Below are 18,927 nucleotides of genomic sequence, written 5' to 3'. Positions count from 1 at the left end.
ATGGGATGGCAATAATCATACCTCCCTGGATTGTCACGGGATCAGAGGAGTCCCTACGTGGCAAGTTGGTGACCAGAGGGTCAGAGGGGGTAAGGGAGGGATGAATAGGTTGAGCACAAGGGATTTGGAGAGCACTGAGACTATCCTGTGTGATAGCGTGATGGTGAAGACATGTCATTACACATTTGTCCAAACCCAGGGGAGAATGCATGTAACATACAGAGTGAGTCCTAATGGAAGCTATGAAGTTAGTTAATAATAATCTGTTAAAATTGGCTAATCATTTGTAACAAATGTACCATATTTTTGCAAGCTGTTAGTAATGGAAATGGAAAGTCAGGGGTGAGGGATAAATGGGTTTCCCTGTACTTTCTGCTTATTTTTCTGTAACTGCTAAAAAGAAAAATCATTAGTATAAGCAAAACAAAAAAAGATGACGAACGGGAAGCTTCCGTGAGCAGTACGGAGCGTCGAATGTTGCTCGGTGTTAGCATCCCATCGTCATCTGCTCACTGTTCATGCATCTGGTGTGTCTGGGACTCGAGCACAGGGCGCTTGTTCATTGCCTGTGTGCACATCTCCAAGAAGCGCGGCTCCTACTCTGGGTTCTAGCGCTCTGCTGAACCGAGGATCCCGGGACTCATTTCGGGAGGCCATAGATTTCTGAGGTCAGGGCGCCACCTGCCGGCCCTGCTCAAAGGCGCTGACAGTTGTCCTGGTCCGCGCAGTTGTCCTGGGGCTGGGGACTTGGTCTCCACGGAAATCCACTGTCATTCTCGAGTCCCTAGCGGAGCCACTCATGCGTCCATGAACGTCATGGGTGCAATGACCAGGCTTGTCACCAGTAACAACAAGGAAAAGGTCAGAGCTCGTGACTTTATTACAGAAAAGTCCCAAAGCACTGGAGCTCAGTCTACGTCAGGGATCCCCTCTCAGAGCCGAAGCGGGTGGACGCTTTTCGGAGCCGACTTCTGGAAGGAGTTACTGGGGTGGGCTAAAGGGAGCCTCAGGTGGGAGGCGGTGCGCGCAGGCTGGGGCAAGGCATTCCCGGTCACCTGCGCCCACACAGGGGAGCCTTATATGACAAACACTTAAGACCTTGTGTGCCTGGCGTGTGCTGGACACTGCTCTGAACATCTTTCCGGGGTAACTACAGTAACCCTTACTAGGAATCTATGTGGTAGGTACTATACCTGCTCTTCCTGTTGTACAAAGGAGGAAGTGGAGGCACCTAGAGGCCCTGTAACTTGCCCAAGGATCCACAGTCCCAGAAGGGTGGGACTGCGATTGGATCCCGCTGAGTCCACGCCCTGGACCACCCGCCAGCTGCCTCCAGTTTCCTTTTCTAAATGAAGGGCGTACCAGTCCCTCCCAGCCTCTCCAGTCTGTTTGGGGCTGGAATAAGGGCTGCGAGGTGAGCAGGCTCGCCTGTTCTGCGGGTCGGACCCCAGGTGCACCCCATCCGGGAGCTGTGATGCTGAGATCCGGGAGCTCCGCGGCGCTGGCGCATCCCACAGCCGGTCTAGGGCTGCAGCTCGTACTGCCCCTCTGTGGCAGTGTTGAAGTCCTCGAGCACCGACTGCAGGAACTCGAAGGTGGGCCGCTCTTCGGGCCGGCTCCGCCAGCACTCAGCGATAACGCCGTGGTACAGCTCCGGCGGGCACGAGTCCGGGCGCGGCATGCGGTAGCCCCGCTCCAAGTTGCGGATGACCTCGGGGTTGCTCATCCCTGGAGGCAGAGGGAACGCGCTGACCGGCTGCAGGGCGCCGGTGAGGCACAGACCACTGTCTCCTCCCTCGCAGGTAACCCGGCGACCCGCCTGGTGCCACCTTTACATTCCCTTTATTTACTTTTCATTGCCTGGAGAACCTCAGGGAGCGAGGCTGTAGATTTTCTCCTTGGTACGAGCAGTTCCTTCATGGATGGGACCCCATCCGTCTTAGCTGTGATTGCCCGGCACACAGCTGAAACCCATCGCTCCCTGGGCAGGGGCTCCGCGGAAACGCACCGCCCGCTTGCTAGGAAAAACTGCTCGGCTGCCGGAGCCCTTCTTACATGGGGCTGGGGGGGTTCACAATCAGGGTGGGCCTTTGGGGGGTACACCCAAAGTGTAAGGCCAAGGAACTGAGATGGAGAACAAACCAATTGGGAGTAAACGACTCCGGACCCTGACCTTCACTTAACCCCAGGCCTGGGAGCCGACTGACCCCTACTGGAGGAAGGGACACGGCCCTGTTGACAAGAACAGCGTTGAGGAAGAGGGCAGAACCCCTGCCCTCAGACTGGTGCCCCTGGGTTTCTGTCCCCACCATAGAGACGCCATTCTGACGCATATTTGGGCAGTCCCGGGCACAAGGAGGGGGGTATCTGCCATCACAGCCATCCCCGGGCAGCCGGGAACCGCGAGTCGCTGCAGGACAAAGCTGCCTACCTGGGTAGGGTACCCGCCCATACGTGATGATTTCCATCAGGAGGATGCCAAATGACCACACGTCTGCTTTGATGGTGAACACCCCGAAATGGATGGCCTCTGGGGCAGTCCACTTGATGGGGAACTTGGCCCCTGCGGGAAAAGCCATGAGCAGCTCTGTGAGGCCCTGACGGACTGACCCCACATACCCACTCCCACTCCCCCTCTTCGGGGTCCCCTCACCCCACAGCCCTTCTCAGGGCCTGGCCTGCCCTGCGGGACAGATTCATCCAGGAAGTCACTGACAGCCACTAGAACACATGACTACAGATGGGTACAGGTATCACCCCCGTCGCCCTGTTTGTGGGCTGCCCTGGGCAACCACCGCATGCGTCCATCTGGACAGAGGTGGCCCCTTCCATCTGACCTGGCCTTGCTAATAACAGGAACTCACGGCTTGGGCAAGTCGCTTGAACTTGTCCCTGCCTCGGTTAATCCTTTCTTGCCAAATGGAAATGATGACACTTGGCTTATGTATTTGTGAGGGTCGCAGTGAGGAGGGAATTCAAACCCCGCTGCCCCATGAAGCCCTGCAGGAGGCTGCCGTCCAGTCAGCATTCAGAGCCGAGGGCATCGCTCGGCACCTGAGTCACTCCCCACCGCGCCTGGCTTTCCCAGCCTCCCCGCCAGCCTGCAGTTCCCTCAGGAAATCAGCCATATCGATCCTTCTCTGCATCCACTGATTAACATGCTCAGCTGAGATGGCTTGTGAGCTTGCTTGATAAATGTATGTGACCACTTCAATTCCTCTTGTAAAGAGGAGTTTTACTTCAGTTATACTAACAGAATAACCCCGAGGGCTCTGTGGAAACCTGATTCAGGTATAAGATTTTGCTGCTTAAGCTTCAGAGCAGTGTTTGCTAAAGTGTGTCCCTTGAAACCCTGGTTCTTAGAAAGTTTATAGATGATAAGTGGGACAGTATTTTGGGCTCAAATTAGTTTGGGGGACACTAGATGAAGCAAATGTTCAGTTTCTTTGCTGTAGGACTTCTCAAGGCCTTCAACATGCTGGTGTGCTTTAGAGGCCACCAAGGGGGTGCTAGGTGGACTTTGCAGTATTTCCAAACCTACTTCATCGCCCAACCATTCTTCAGGAGGCACTAGCGCCCTGAGGAGCACAGTTAGGGAACTGCTGACCTGCCCAGGGTGGCGGGGGTGGGGGTGTGTGGGCCAGAACCGTGGAAACACCACAGCTCTCTGAGTGTTCACACAGGGTTCTGTCATGTAGTGACAAGGACAAGTCCAAGGGGGGTTGGGAGTTGGGGAAGGTAAGGCCCAAGGTCTCCCTGTGGTTGGGAGTCTCTGCTCACCCTCTTGGGCAGTGTATTCATTGTCGATGATCCGGGCCAAGCCAAAGTCACCGATTTTGCAGCCCAACGTCTCAGACACCAGGATGTTGGCCGCCCTGAGGTCTCGGTGGATTGAATTCATTTTTTCGATATATGCCATTCCTTCGGCAACCTGAGGGAACAGGCCACACAGGGAAGCACAGTGTGGGGACCTCCATGTGAGGACTGAGCCCATCCAGGGTCCCCTACACAGCCCCTTTGAAGGAGAGGAAGGACCCGGCCCACCCTCACCACCACCCGGTCTGTAGAAGCAGCCTTCATCCTCTTGCGGCCCAGGAGGGGAAGGAACGCTTGTGCAGGCGTGTGTGTGGGGGGGGGGGGGGCGGGGGGAGTAGATGCATGGTGGGGGAGTTTGCTACTAGAGAAGGAGCAGATTCTGAATGGAGTAGAAAGATGGCTTCAAATGCTCCTCAGCTGAATAAGCTACACACCCCGGTCCCCTAAAAGCCCAGAAAGGCAGAGGCATCAGAGCTGTACCCCTTACCCACCTCTCCTCTCCTTCCAAGTGTCTGCCGGGGAGAAAGACAACAGAATGAAGGCAGGAGAAAAGGGAGGTCTCTTGAGAGGGAAGGAGGAGAAAAGGAGGGAGCAGGAAGGAGAGGGGAAGATGAGGGGAAGGAAGGGATTTTGTCTCCTTGGTCAGTTGGAAGCACTGTTTTTGGAGCAGGGTGCTCAGTTTGGAATCGTTGACACTGGCATGTTGCTTAAGCTCCCTGGATCGTGACTGAACTGATTGGAACAGGAGGAAAGGGGCCTCCAGAGCATGGAGTAGAGGTGAGCATTAAATGAGGCACGTGGCCAACAACCCAACCCAGCACTGCTCCATGGTGGGCCCTCAGGGAGCAGGGGCAGATCCCCACAGAAGAGGCACAGGAAAAGCGGAGAAGACTCTCTGTCTGTCCCCCATGGGCCTGGAACAGCTGTTTGTGCTGCTCTTGTGCCCTTTAGCCAAGGAAACTCACTCAGGCTTTATTCTCTGCACTCCCATTGACAGTCAAAGAACCTGAGGCAGAGACTAGAAAGCCAGTTTGTTGTCTCAGACCTGTGGTGGCAAGAAGCCAGCACTGGGATTGGTCCCATCTCGCACCTGTTTTCATTTGTATTAGTTTATCCAGGAATTCATTCATTCATTCATTCGTTCTTTTACGAATTCATTCCATCAACACGCATTTACTGGTATGGTGCTGTGGGGACCAGAAAGCTAAGCACCAAATATCTTATTCTGAACAGGATTTAGCAGTACTCATCCCATTTAAAAATATGGATTGAGCACTACTAGATATACCAAAAAAAAAAAAAAAAAGTTGAGTAGAACCCAGACCTGCTTTCAAAGAGAAGAATCTACCATGTACAATGCTAATGGGAACATATGAGTTAAGTGCTTTCTAGCACTTTTCTAGAAAACTTGACTTGGGTCATGAACATTAATTAGGATTCTTCCAGATGAGAAGAAAGTCAAAGGCATTCTGGGAAGAGAGGTAAAAGCTCACAGGACATTATGGAGCTGCCACGTGCCTGCAAAGTAGGCACCTTGGGTTCTGGCCAGATGTGAGCCTCGCATGTCATCCTGCAGAGCAGGAAAAGGAGCACTGGGTCGGGCGCCGAGTGTGCAGGAGTGAGTGTGCGCACACGCGGTGAGGCGCAGCACGTTCAGAGCATGGTTTAGAAACTCATCACCTGGGAGGTTCTGATTTTTGGTTTCTTAACCCTTAGCATCTTGACCACACACCCCGTATAAACTGAGGTGGCTTTTGACATCCTTTGCCCCTGGGTAACCCAAGTTTTACCTCTGGATTGAATACAAGACTGGAGAGAGTGAGAGGAGGAAAAGAAAGGAATTCACGGGTTTATCACTTACGTGGTTTGAAACTGGCTACCAGCTCTAATTTTCCGAGGCCACCCCACCAACCTCCTCAGCTGTCGGTGGAAAAGGGGTGTGGCCATCTGAGTTCCTGCACTGATGCTCCCAGCAGATAAGACCAGTGAGGTGGAGGCGGGGGAGGGTGCTGTGGGGTGAGGGGAGGGCTCCTTTCTGTAGCCGGATGTGTGCTTGTGTTTACGTCTCGCAGGTTGACCACAGATTTTCTGCTGGGAGCTCCAGTTTTAACAGACACATGCTCGGGGCCACCAGATGGGTTTCCTGTCAGCTAGGGCCCTCAGCTAAAATCTCTGGGGAGAACAGAATCCACCTCTCCAACTTCCTACCTCCTACAGAAGGCATTGGTGGGCACCATCTGAGGAAGAAATGAGGTCACCACAAAAGCACTTGCCTACCACGTTAAATGGAATTCATGCAAACTCTCTGGGTTTTCCACGCCACCCTCCATTCTCTCTTCCTTATTGATAGAACCCACCTCATCTCATCATGGCTGCCCCAAATAAGGACTACATTTCCCAAGCTCCCTTGCAGCTAGGTATGGCCAGGGGACTCTGGTCAGGAGGATATAAGAGCAAGTGTAGTGGGTGGCTTCAGGGACATGTCTCTAGGGAGGAAGGTGGACTTTCTGCCCCCTTTATTTCTTCCTGCTGACTGAGAAAAGGAAAAGATGGTGTAGCATGAGCATCCGCCCTGGGCAACCACATGATGTGCTAAGACACCCAGCAGGTGGAAAAAGCCTGGGTCCCTGTGACTTTGAGGGGCAGACCTATCTACCACCCGAGACTCCCCGCCTGTGGATGTTTATACATTTAAGCCATTATTACTGTGGGTTTCCTGTCTTTCACAGCCCAGCCTAAATCAGATAGATACAGCCTCCAAATAGCTGATTCTGTTAAGCCACAGGGCAGGGAGGAGAGGCCTGGGGGCCCCAGCCTCTGTGAGGGCAATGGTCCCCGGGCCCTGCTGCCCTTGGTGGCTCACAAACCTGGGCCGACATGTCGATCAGTCTTGGGAGGGACAGTCTGCTACCTTCATCTGTCTTCAAGAAATCCAGCAAGCATCCTAAGGAAGGAGAAGTTGCAGCTGCACTTTTGCAGATGCCCCTCCCTGGTCAGGCTCCCTCCCTGGCGATGCCAGCCCCCTCCAGGTGTGGCTGCTCCTCACCTGGGGCCAGAAGTAGGTGGTGCTCTGCTAGATCCCTTGCCCACAGAGAAGAAATCCACCCACAGCAGCAGGGTGCCTTCTGCCTCACAGAATTCCAGCCTTGACCTTCACAGCACCCAGGAGGCAGCTGATATGCTCCCAGCCACTCACAGGAAGTTAGGTTGCAGCCAGGTTCGGGGTCACAAACCAGGTAGCTTGGAGCAGAATCTACTCCCTGATTCTAACTTTAGGGCTCTTTCCTGGCATAATGTTCTTGACTCCTTTACCCTTTATTGGTAGAGATTGTGGCTCTGAGCACCAGAATGGAGAGAACTGTCCCCTGGGATTTGCTGCAGGGAACAAATGCAGGTCCTCTGTGGCATCTAAAAGCTGAGAGGGACATGTGCTTGAGGTGTGGTTAAAAGCTGTGCTTGAGCTGAGCAGCTCAATGGGGTCCCCCTTCATGGTGACATTTATGGAGCTATATTAGCATGGCACCTTAGACTCCTGCAGGAAGCAGCATGTGGTCAGCCCCACGGGAAGGGTAAGAAAGAGGTCAAAGACTGAGGCCGGACCCCAGGCTCACTGCCCCGTGAGGGCTTGGCCACACTGTGGACCTCAGAGGCCATCTCATCTAACCTCTCTTTTCACCGTGTGCTAAAAATGTTCATATGGTTGTAAAAGGTCTTGTGGCTGGGAAGTGGTAGGCCTAGGACTCGAACCATGTCTGGATGCCCAGCCTCCTGCTCTTCCAACTTGCCATGCTCTGTCCTCCCCAGCAGGTGTCAAAACAGTGCTGGGCACAGAAGACATCCTCCAAGTGTTCCCGAACTAAGGACACAGCTCTACAGAACGACTGACCTGTCTTGCTTCTCCCCTTCCTCCCTTCCCACCCCACGCATGTGGGACACCTAGATGCGCAGGACGTTGGCTACCCCATCCAGCCCATGGCACAGCGATCCCCTGCACAGGTCCCCTGGCCAGGCAAACCCACGGCAGCAGATGGGCCTCTGTCGTCTTGGCCCCTAAGCCTGTCCCGTCCCCCTGTGCCACCCGCCTCTGTCTGAGAGACAAAGGCCTCCATAGGGCACCACCTCTGGCCATGTACTCGGTCACGATGTAGATGGGCTCCTTGGTGACTACGGCATAGAGACGAACCAGCCTTTCATGCTGGAGAGTTTTCATCAGGTTGGCCTCGCCCAGGAAGGCCTCCGGAGACATGGTTCCCTCCTTCAAGGTCTTGATGGCCACCTTCATGTTATTTTTGTAATAACCTGAGGCAGGACAGGAGGTGGGGTGGGGGAGAGAATGCAGAAGCCATTCAGCAGAGGCTGTGGGAGGTGATCCCTTAACCATAATCTACATAAGCTTCCAGGAGCCATCCCTACGCTAGGTGTGCATGACTGAGGCTGGAGCTACCCGCTTAGGAGGAGGCCCTGGGCTGGAACGTGCAGCTCCTGCGGGTGATGGGTGCGCCAGCTTATCTTGCCAGCTGCCAGCCTGTCTCAGCCTCCCTCAGGAAGTTGAGGAACAATGTTCTATGCCTCCATCACCTCATCTGTGGAATGGGTATCATAGCCTATGTCCCTTCCTCCTCACAAGCCTTTCTGGGGAAGCAGGATGCACTGTGCAAACCCTGAGCCTTCTGTGCTTCAGGGTGCAGGGCAGGGAGAGGGAGTCTCCCAGCATGGCGCGTACTCACCCATCCAGACTTCGCCAAACTGTCCAGACCCAAGTTTCCTGACCAGCCTGAGAGACTGCCGGGGGATTTCCCATTCATCCTGGGCCCAGGGGTTCTGAGGAGCCAGGCTCACACAGGGTTGGGTTAGCTTGCGGCACAAGCCATCTCCTTTCTCTGCATTAGGGAAGAGGAGATGGGGCTGAGGTTAGCAGAGCAGCCAGACTGGCAGCTTTCCCAGCTGTGCCCCTCACCCCTTCTTGCTAGCCCCACGCACCCCCAAGTGCGTGTACGTACAGGTACACACATACACACTCAGCTCTTTTCACTTGTTTTGCATAAAGTAAGGCATGTTCTCATTGATCTGCTCTCTTTAAGACTGAAAATACTTGTTACTCTCCAGGTGCTCAAATGCTGATCCAGGAGGAGAGATTAGGTTCCCAGATTTTGAATCACTACGTTGACAGTTGTCAATTCCAAGGCAGCACCAATGATTCTCAACTTTGAGCTCTAGAGACAGACACAAGGGCGGCTCGGGCGCAAGCCCCCAGCCCCATCAAAGGCCCCTCTTACTTGAGTAGTGTTGCACCAAAGCCTGCAGAGTGGGGAAGGTGATTCGGGGGGAGATGTAATAGCCTCCTTCATCCAGGGAGCGGATCTTATAGTGTTTGATCACCTCCCCCTGGGTGGTCGAGTCCTTCACAGACAGGGAGAAGGCACCTAGAGGGTGAATAAAGACACATGCACGAGAAGTAAGGCGCAGGGAGGGAGAAGCAGGCTGGAATCGGGGTTTCCTTTCAATGCCTCGGGGAGAAGCTCCCTGGATTCTGCTCTCCCCTTTGACCACTGCCATGAGCTATCTTTTCCTTCAGCTCAACCCCAAGCCCCCTGGAAGCTTTCCCTCTCTGCCCCGTCTGACTCTGTTCTTGATGTTCTTCCCAGAGTCTCCCAAAACTCCTCCAGGGAACCACAGAGCTCTGGAGCAGGCAGGACAGTCTTTTAGGAATCACGACGTCCCTCTGCCAGGTCCCCGGTCACTCGGGGACCTTTTGCCATGGAATATTGAGAAATGTAGAGCTGTTGGGGGGACCGAAAGTTTGAGTGATTGATTCATACGTTCATTCTGGCCGAAAGGGCTGAGTACGACCCCGTGCAACACCAAATCTCAACATCAAGCACCCCTGTCCAGGGAGGAGACCGTAACCAGCTATTTCCCAGGGACTCTGTCCCCGTTCACACACGTGTCTGTGTGCTTTGCCACTTATGTTGATGTTTGCCTGCAGGTAAGGGCTAGCAGATGGCAGGGCTTAGGAGCAACTTAGGGAGGCGTGAGTTCCCAGTGGAGAAACTTCTTCCCATAAACTTGATGTTTTCATAAAATGCCTCTGTCCAGCTCCCTGTCCCATGGTACCCCAAATGAGAGGGGGTACCATGTCCCCACTCTTATTTGGGAGGTGAGAAAGCTGAGGCCCCCAAAGGGGGTGTCATTTGCCCCAGGTCACTCTGCTAGTTAAGGGGCAGGCTTGGGAGCCCAAGGGTCCAGCCAAAGGGAGCACCTACAGTGAGCAATACCACCTTCCCCCCGCCAGGTGTCAGGGTCGGATACCTCTTTTTCTGGGTGTGGACACTGGATTTTCATTTGTTCTGTTTGTTTTAAGGCATCTTTCCTTTCCGCTCAGACCATCTCTGTCTCAAATCCCTTCTCCCTTCCCCCCCGCCCCCCGCCCCCCGCTAACCTTTGCGCCTCTCTCATTACCGACTTAAAAAAGGGTGCCAAGAGGCGGTGCTGCCCCCGGGGAGCCGTGCAGGGGGCCACAGTTCACACGTCGCCTGCAAGCCCAGCCCCAGCTGCATGCTGCAAACTGCCTCCCCCACCTCGCGTCGCGTAGGTGCCACTTTGCCCCAGTATTGAAGGAACTGAAGAGTGGCTCTGGTGAGTTCATTCGTCCTTGCACCACCGGAGTGAGGAAAAGGGTTTTTCTCCCCATTTCCTCAGCTGCACCCTGCATGCAGGAGCTCTCAGTAAGGCAAGGAGACCTGCTCTGTTCCAGCAGAGCGACTGCCCAAGCTCATCATTTAGGGCCCCTCACTTGCTCGGGCTCATTCAAGAGCTAATGTCTTTTTTTTTTTTTTAACAACTTGATATTTTTCTTAAAGGGGACCTCCAAATTCTATCAGCTTCAGGTTCACAAAATTTGAACTGCCTACTTCAAAATCTGGAGCCCTCGCCCTGTCTCCGGACTGTGCAGAGCACAGGGGCTGAGTTCCCCGAGACTGAGATTTCTTAACCCTGGAAAGACCGCCTGCTTTTGGATTGGTAAACTAGCGGATCCTCACATGAGTATCAACAAACTGAGGCTTGAGAAGCTAAGAGTCAACCTGGAGGCTACAGGGAGCTAGAACTCACTCCCCCTGCGTCTCAATCCCTCCCCTGTCCGGCAGCCACTGGCTGTAGCTTCCAGATATAGACAGAGGGGTCTTGCTTGGGGCTTCTGAGGAGCATGTGCATATATGTGTGCGTAGGTGTGCGGTGTCGGGGGTGATGATGCTTGGGCCGTCCTGCAGCCCCAGCTCCTTCTGGTCTTGACCTAGCTTCCCAAGGTGGGCGAGGACAGGAGGAGGGATCCCACCCTTAGAGAACCCCTTCCTCCTCCACAGTGGGTTGGGAGCTCCATTCCCTCCAGAGGGCACCTTAGCCATAGACAGTGATTAAGAAAACATCATTTCCAGGGTGAAATGACATGATATCTGGGATCTGCTTCAAAATAATAGGTATAGGTGGGGATACACATGAAACAAGATTGGCTGAGTTGATCATTGTTGAAGCTGGGTGCTGGGAACAAGGGGTTCCATTACAGTAGTCTCCCTATTTCTGTATGTGTTTAAAATATTCTACAACATAGGTGCTGGCATTCCCCTCCCCCTGCACTGGCAGCCGCCCACGCTTACCTTTGTTGGTTTCACTCTCTCTAATAAGAAAGGAGCCCACATTATTGATTGGAGCCAGAAGCTGCCTCTCGGCGTCTTTCCGGCTAATTGATCTAAAGAACCACCTGGAAAAGGACAAAGGCAGACAAGCCTCAGAGAGTGGCCATGTCACTCGGAACATTCTTACCCAAACCTCCCTCCTAAGCTGTCCCTCTGCCCCCAAGAAATATAATGGGAGTTCCTGTCCTAAAGTTAACCTTGAACCAACGCTCCTCCCCGCGTGACCCATCAAATACCACTTGGTGTCCGTGCTATTTTCTTCCCACTTCTGGACTTACTGTTTTCTTGAAATGAAACAAGAACATTATTTGGGTGCCCTTTGTTAATTTCACTGTGGGACAAGGCACCCAACCACCTACTCTCAGAGCACACCCTCCTTGGGGTTGGGCCTCTGATGCTGACTCTCAGAGCATCATGACCACCAAGTGCCCCCGGCACCTGGACTGGTCAGTGTGGAAGTGTCCCTTGGTCCTGCATGCTGTTCCAGGGAAGGGCAGAGGGCCGGGAGTGCCAGACAAGGAACACTCCCAAGGGCTACTACCATCGCTACAGGAGGGACACCAGGTGAGGCCACTGATCCGGTTTCCGCACTTTGCTCTTGAGTTTGACCGACTCTGAGTTCCTTCGGCGAGGAACCACACCTAACTCATTTGACAGTGTCCCCAGGCCTCAGGCAGAGTCGGGCCCTGGAGTCTGTTTGATCAATGCCTTGTGTGTGAGTTGAATTAATGGCTGAGGCCCGCGGTAGACTGTCCTCCATCCTGGTGCTTTCTGGAAGTGGGTTATGAGGAGGCTGCTCCTCTCTAATCCAATTCTGAATGAGGCCACCATCCTGGGAGCCAACCCCCGCCTGCCCCATGTCCAATCTCCTGAATCCTGCCCGCTGGAGACACTGGAGGAGTGGGAGCTGACCACAGCGCCTCCTTGTTAGCTTGTGTGGCCACAGGACATCAGGGACGTTTCTGTCCAGGTAAGCCAGGAAAGGGATGGTTCCCATTTTACAGTTGGGAAGAGTGTGGTGCTCACAGAGGAGCAACTCCTTTGTATCACACAGCAATTGAAACGTTGTGCAGAACAGCAGACAAGCCTTTCCCAGGAGTTCCAGCTCCCTGCTCCTTTCCTGCCCCCTCCATGCTGGGTTTGCATGGGCTCACTCTTTAGCCACTGTCTGGCCACCCTGCACGCAGCTTGCAGAGTAGAAGCAAACATGCCTCTGTTTTGATGCGTCTTCCCTCTGTTCACCTACTTTTCCACTTCCAGGGTCTCTACTCGGGCCACAAAGTTGCTGGGCACGTATCCTTCTCTTCCCGTGATGAGGGACTTGGCCAGCCACCAGTCTCCAGATCTAAGGGCCGAAGGGAAAAACAAAAATAAGATGCTGGCTCAGACAGGTCTCTCTGGGGCAGCTCACAGCCCTCCATGACCAGGGATTCACAGAGAGACAGTCTGGCAGATAAGAGGGAACTTAAGTAAGTTGCTCAGTGATGCGAGGGGTATCTGGGTTATTTCTAATTCACCGATGTGCCCGGTCGAGGGGAGAAAGGGATGGCACAGCCCCCAGGTGACAGTTCGTCCAGACAGCCTGACCAACCCACTAGGGACCCTGTCTAATAGCGAGTAGCCTTCCTCTTGATTAATGGGCATCTTTAGAATGTAATGAGCAAATTGGGACTGGACAGGAAAGACAGCACAGAAGGGCTGCTGACCAAAGGAGGACCGGGGAAGCCCAAGGGTGGTCAAAAGGTCAGGGTTTTCATGCTTTGAGCTCAAGGTCATTGTAGAATTTCAAGAACAAAGCAGGCCCTCTGGACTCTAGAGGACAATTCAGGTGTCTGAGAGCAGATTCTAGAGGAGTTTCTGGGAAAGAACAGTGGAAATAAGCTATAGCTGATTTTATAAATTGAATCACATGCAAGAGCTCATCTGGCAAGGGAGACAAAAAGAGACACAACTGACTCCAACACAGAGCTGTGATGGAGCGGCTAAGGAAGCACTATGGGTGTCAGGAGGGCTGCATGGAAGAGGTGACTTTAGAGGTGGGCTTTGAAGGAAGAGTAGGATTTTAACAATTTTATTGGGGTGACATTGGTTAATAGGATCATATAGGCTTCAATTATACATTTCCGCGGCATAAGACCTGGATTTTGCACTGTGTGCCCACCAGCCGAAGTCAAACCAGAAGGGTAGGATTTTAACAGCAGAGTAAGAAACCGCTTCACCAGGAAGACTTTGGAGTGGCAGGTGGAAGGTGGACAGTCGGGTCAATAAAGAAAATGCTGGGTAACCGGGCTTGGCCTACGCAATGGAGAAAATCTTGTGGGGCAGCCAGAGGGAGCATGGTGGGGTGGGCGAGGTCAGTGTGGCGTGGGTGGGAGACCTCTGACCACGAGGCAGCGTTCTGGAAACTTACTCTTTTAGGATCTGCAGCTTCTCCCCTTTCAGCACCTGCAGGTCACGGTCATTCACTGCCATGTAGTCATACAGTGCCACCACGAAATGCTCTTCTAGAGGGAACAAGGAAGAGATGGCCACGCTCAGGCCCACTGGGCTGATGGTAGGGGACGAGCTAAGCCTGCGTTGTGAGCCATCTTCTGGCTACGAAGAGGGTCAGGGAAAGGGAAGGACAGAGGGGAAGCCAGGGTGAGCCTTCTTACTCACTGATGCAGAGGAAAAAATTTCTATCTGGCGGACTGATCTCCTGACCTTGATGCTGGGAACAAGGACATACTGCCTCTCTGAGTCCACTGGGTCTTTCCTTCTAGACCCCACATAGAAACCCTAAGGCCTAGACGGGGCTACTGTGTGACGGAGTTGATAGCCAGAGGTTAAGGGAGATCAGCAGACCCAAGTTTGGAAACCAGAGTGGGCTGAGCCCTTACGTCCTGAAACTTACCACACAAGCTGCTTCTCTCTCCCCCTTCCTCTCCTGCCCCTTCCGGTCTCTATTTGAAAGGGGGCAGTGGTTTTGGATGGAACACGGCACCTGTAACTTAGACCCATAGCCATGTCCAGGCCCCGTCATGGTGCTTCTGGCGGGCAGTGCCCCTGCTTGCTGGTGGTCCCTAGATCGGAGGAGGAGAGGGCTCCAGAGCTTGGCATGGAGCCTTTCAAGGGACGACTGCTGGCTGTAACAGCTTTCTGCACTGCTCTGGGGAGCCGAGGCCCTCCTGGAAAAGGTCACCGGGAGACCTGGCTTCCCTGAGAACGGAAGACTCAGCTTTGTCACTAATGCTTGGTGTCACCTTGGGCTAGTCACCTTCCCCGGGTGGGAAGAGGGAGTTGGAACAGGTGACAAAGGCCCCTCTGGTTCTGAGATTCAAATTCTTGTGCCAAAAGCGTTTAGTTTATTTCCTTCCCCTGGGCTTCCTTCCTGGAGATATGCACCCCGTGGCAGGAAGTGAAGAATGGCCCCTGATGCTAATAAATTGGAATTTCCCACGGGATAAGTGATACCAGGTGGGGTGTCTGCGCCTCCCTCGTGAGTGAATTAGTAATGGAGGCCCCCGGCAGGGGGAGGCCGGCCTTCCGGGCGCTGTGGAGGGGAGCTACAGGAGGCAGGGGACGAGGGTGTTCTGCTCTCCTGCCCGCCTGCCCGCCAATTCAGGATGCGGCCTCCACCTTGTGAGCCCCTCTGGAGGCCTTAGCCCCTGACCCGGGAAGGCCAAGGGCAGTTACTCTGTTGCTTCTGCATCCTGCCCACCAAAGTGCAAGTGGAGCCTGGGGGTGAGGGAAGGTGGCATGGGGGGTCAGGAGGTCAGCAGGGGGCTTTGGAAAGTGGGCTGGGACCATGGGGAACAAGACCAAGGGCTGGGAGGGAGGACACAGAACCATGGGTCCTTACCCTTGGAGGTTGGGACTAGATCTTTGAAAGCCTGGGCTTAATGATGCTGTTTGTATTCACTGTAACTCTTGTCTTGTTGTGCTCATTTACAGTTTGTAAAGTCCTTAAAGGAATACCCGCCTAGGCCCAGGTACTCGAAAGAATCGGTGCCGGTTGCTGGAGAGGCCCCGGGGCCGGTGAACTGGGGCAGAGATGGGCCCAGGCCTAGCCGCTCCTCCCTCAGCCTCCCCGGCCTTCTCCTCCCCACCCCTGAGGGCCCTTCCCCTCCTCTCCAGGGAGCCGCTCCCACTGATCCCTGTTCTAACTGGACAAAGTCTGGGCCCGGAGAGGCGGCCTGCGGAGCCTCAGCTTCCAAAGCAGCCCCTTCTTACCTTGATCCGGGTGTGTGTCGGGAGGCTCAGGAGTCAGGTGGTTAAACAGGACCTGGAGCAGAAATATGTGCCCTCGGTATTAGTTCAGCACCCTGCAGCCTGGGCGGGGCCTGCTGGGTGGTGGTGGGGGAGTCTGCTGTGAGCGTGGGGAGCTGCTCTGTTGGTACGGGACACAGGCAACTTCTGTTCCCCAGGTACCAACCAGTGCCATCTTGAGCAGCCCCTGGAACACCTGCCATCTTTGCCCAGACCACATACTCATTAGAGGAGGGGCATGTGTGTGGGAATGCCCCAGCTCTACAACACGCAGCAGTGGAATGGGGGCGGGGGGGTGGTGCTGAGGAGGGCGGGAAGTGCCTGCTCGCCTGGCTTAACATCCTGGCTTAACATCCTGGCTCTGCCATTAAGTGGTGAAGTTGCAGAAGGGTATTTGTTCTCAAGGAAAATTATTTAAAAACTGTATTTCTTAAAACTCAACAAATATACTCCTAGGTATTTACCCTGTTGAGAAACTTTTGCATAGGTGTACCAGGAAACATGCACAAGACTGCTCCCAGCCGAAATACATAATAATACATAATAATTACATAAAAATTATTCAAGCATAGAACTCACCCCTATGACCGATGACCAAAGAAGAGGTAAATTAAGGCAAGGAAACCCTAGACAGCCATGGCAGTTAGTGCGCTATAGCTACATGTGCCCACGTGGATGAAGCTCATAAAGAAAAATGTAGATCTAACACCCAAGTCTCAGAACACATGCTGTTGGATTCATTTGATTTAAAGTTCACAATATGCAAAATTAAACTACATAGTGTTTAGGAACATATGCATATGGAACGATGCATAAAAAGCAAAGCTAAGGAATGACAAGCACGTTTAGAATAGTGGGCCCCCAGGTGAGGGGGACAGACTCGGGGGACAGCAGAGATGTTCAGGGGGATGGGTCACTTTCTACTTCTGAAGGTAGGAGGGGCTGCACTAAGGGTTCATTTTATTTCCCTTCTTTCAACCTGACATATGTGTAACAAGTAATCTTTTTTATTGTATTCCATATTTATTAAACAATTTTGGAGTAGCATTTCACAAAGTGGTATGTATAGGTATGGTTCTGCTGAAACTATAAAGACATAAATAACAGACAGAAAAAAAGTCTGCGGGCAGGAGCGCTGCAGCGCTAACTCAGGTGTTATTGGCTGGTAGGATAATGAGTATTTGTAATTGTTCCCCATAATACATATTTTGTGACTTGTTAAAAGCTAAAAACATTCTGGGCTCTACTGTTCATTAGCATGTAACTTGGAAGAAATTACTCAGTTGAAGTCTGATTTACTCAATCAAATGACTCAATAATTAATCTATGGCCCTTTGGTCATTCATTTATTCCACAAACATTTTATTGGCCAAGCCCTGAACTCAGTTGGGACACAGATAAGATGCCTCGTTTAGCTAAGGAATGGGAGCAGCAATCACCACCCCTGTTAGGTCGGAGTTGGAATGAAGTGATGACTGTTGGATGGGCCTGTGGGGGAAGAGAGGGCAGGAGAGCGGAGTCCAGGCATGACTTCCAATTGCCCCACACCAAAAGGGGGCAGGTGGCCAGGCAAGGGGGGTGCAAACAATCATCTAAAAACGCACTTTTAGGAACCAGTAGCATCAAAGGATGCTAACTACCTTGTAAACAAACCAGAACTGCAAGATAGGCCCCATGAACACATGAGGCCAGCGGGGGAGGTGAGCACAGGCACCCTCCCGTTTTAGGACACCTCATCCCAGGGGGTAAGCCCGTGGCATTCTGGCACACCAGGAAAGGGACAATGATCCAAGAGCTTCCGGCTAGCATTGGGGGCTGCGGATGTTGCTAAATGCTCTAGAATTTTCTCCACCACACCCTTTCCTCAAGCTGACATCTTTGATTTCTCTTCCTCTTCAAGGCTACACTTGCCCAATGAAAACTGGCTAAGACTTGGGAGCTAACCGTGCTCAGTCCTGTGCTAAAGGCAATACATTACAGCATTGCATACTTGCATCTGTATGGTATATTGTTACATCCCTGTCAGAAAGGCTCTTTTATTCTACCCACTTTACAGTTGGAAAAACTGAGGCAAGGGGAGTTAAGAAACCTGCTTTGAAGATACAGCTAACAGATTCACACTTCGGCATTCTGGCTGCTAAACTTTCTACAATACTGCCACACTAATGTGAACTGGGGTGACCCTGGAGGGGGCCTCTTTGTGGGAACCCTGAGTTGATGGCGCTGGGGCTGGCTAGAGAGAAGCGGCATCTCCCAGGGAGCCACGCGTGCTCTGTACTCTCCCTCCTCCCCCTCCCTCTCCAGCTGGGAATGCGATCACTCACCAGGGGTGGCAGAGGTGGGGGCTCTCTGCTCTGGGTGCTGTCCTTCACGGAGCTCCATTGGCCCTTACCCTTCTCCTTGATCTGCTTTTTGCTGCTCACCACTCCCATCCTGTCAGAGAGCACACAGCAGAGTGGCGATGTGAGTCGGTCTTCAGAGCCTCTGCAAGGAAGAGCTCCCCCAAACTCCTTCCGAGTGGCCAATTAGGACGTTGGGGTGGAGGTGGAGAACGGTGAAGTTCAAAGTCAGACACGAAGTCAGAAGGGGGTGGGTAGGTTAAGCTTGCATCCCCCCTTTATTTCCCCAGAGCAGGAAGAAGTGGCCCAGAGAGGAGAAATGACTGGATTTAGGACACAGAGATCGGCTAGCCTGAGGAAACTGCCAGAAACTGCTGGAGTGAACCCCAACGCCCTGGGGACAGGAGCCTTGGCATCTAGAAAGAATCTGACCAATGTGTCTAGTGGCCTGGATTTTAGTTGCCTTTTGCCACTGGTTGTATCGTTCAGGAAAGTCACCTTTTCTTTCTTGACTTGTGTTAGGATGTGTCTGAGGTTCTTTCCAATTCAGAGACTCAGATCAGATGTTATGAATTTAGGGCACAGATAGCACAGGGATCTAAGGCCAACTGCAGCTTTTCTAGTATATTCCAACATTGGGGAATCTTCTTTAGAGGTGAGAGACATATGGTCAAGATTTTTCTTAGGTAAAGAACCACAGGATGACAGACACGGGGAAGGGCCTAGATTCGTGACCCCTGTCACCACAACCTTCGTTCCCGGGGCTGCCATTTAGGTGGGGCTCACCCTTGACCAGGAATGTCATAAGCCCTGTCTCGTACCATCCTTCTGAC

General features: G+C 53.1%; 1 protein-coding gene across 1 annotated transcript; it reads right to left on the bottom strand.

Moving 5' to 3' along the window:
* Window positions 1–1,522: 1,522 nt before the first annotated feature.
* BLK (BLK proto-oncogene, Src family tyrosine kinase) lies at window positions 1,523–18,187 on the bottom strand. Its single transcript, XM_054575928.1, has 12 exons — window positions 18,080–18,187; window positions 15,720–15,771; window positions 13,918–14,011; window positions 12,754–12,852; window positions 11,469–11,572; window positions 9,093–9,239; window positions 8,544–8,696; window positions 7,936–8,115; window positions 6,684–6,760; window positions 3,781–3,931; window positions 2,432–2,563; window positions 1,523–1,728 (listed from the first exon to the last, which is right to left on the bottom strand). Exons 1-12 carry the CDS (start codon window positions 18,185–18,187, stop codon window positions 1,523–1,525), a joined length of 1,503 nt encoding a protein of 500 aa, XP_054431903.1.
* Between the last annotated feature and the right edge of the window lie 740 nt (window positions 18,188–18,927).

Source organism: Pteronotus mesoamericanus, unplaced genomic scaffold (assembly GCF_021234165.1).
Source record: "Pteronotus mesoamericanus isolate MK-2021 breed Mesoamerican mustached bat unplaced genomic scaffold, CSHL_Meso_final contig_32, whole genome shotgun sequence".
In the NCBI taxonomy this organism is placed as follows: domain Eukaryota; kingdom Metazoa; phylum Chordata; class Mammalia; order Chiroptera; family Mormoopidae; genus Pteronotus; species Pteronotus mesoamericanus.
The sequence above is the reverse complement of the archived record's forward strand: the minus strand, read 5'-3'. Positions and strand labels throughout refer to the sequence as shown.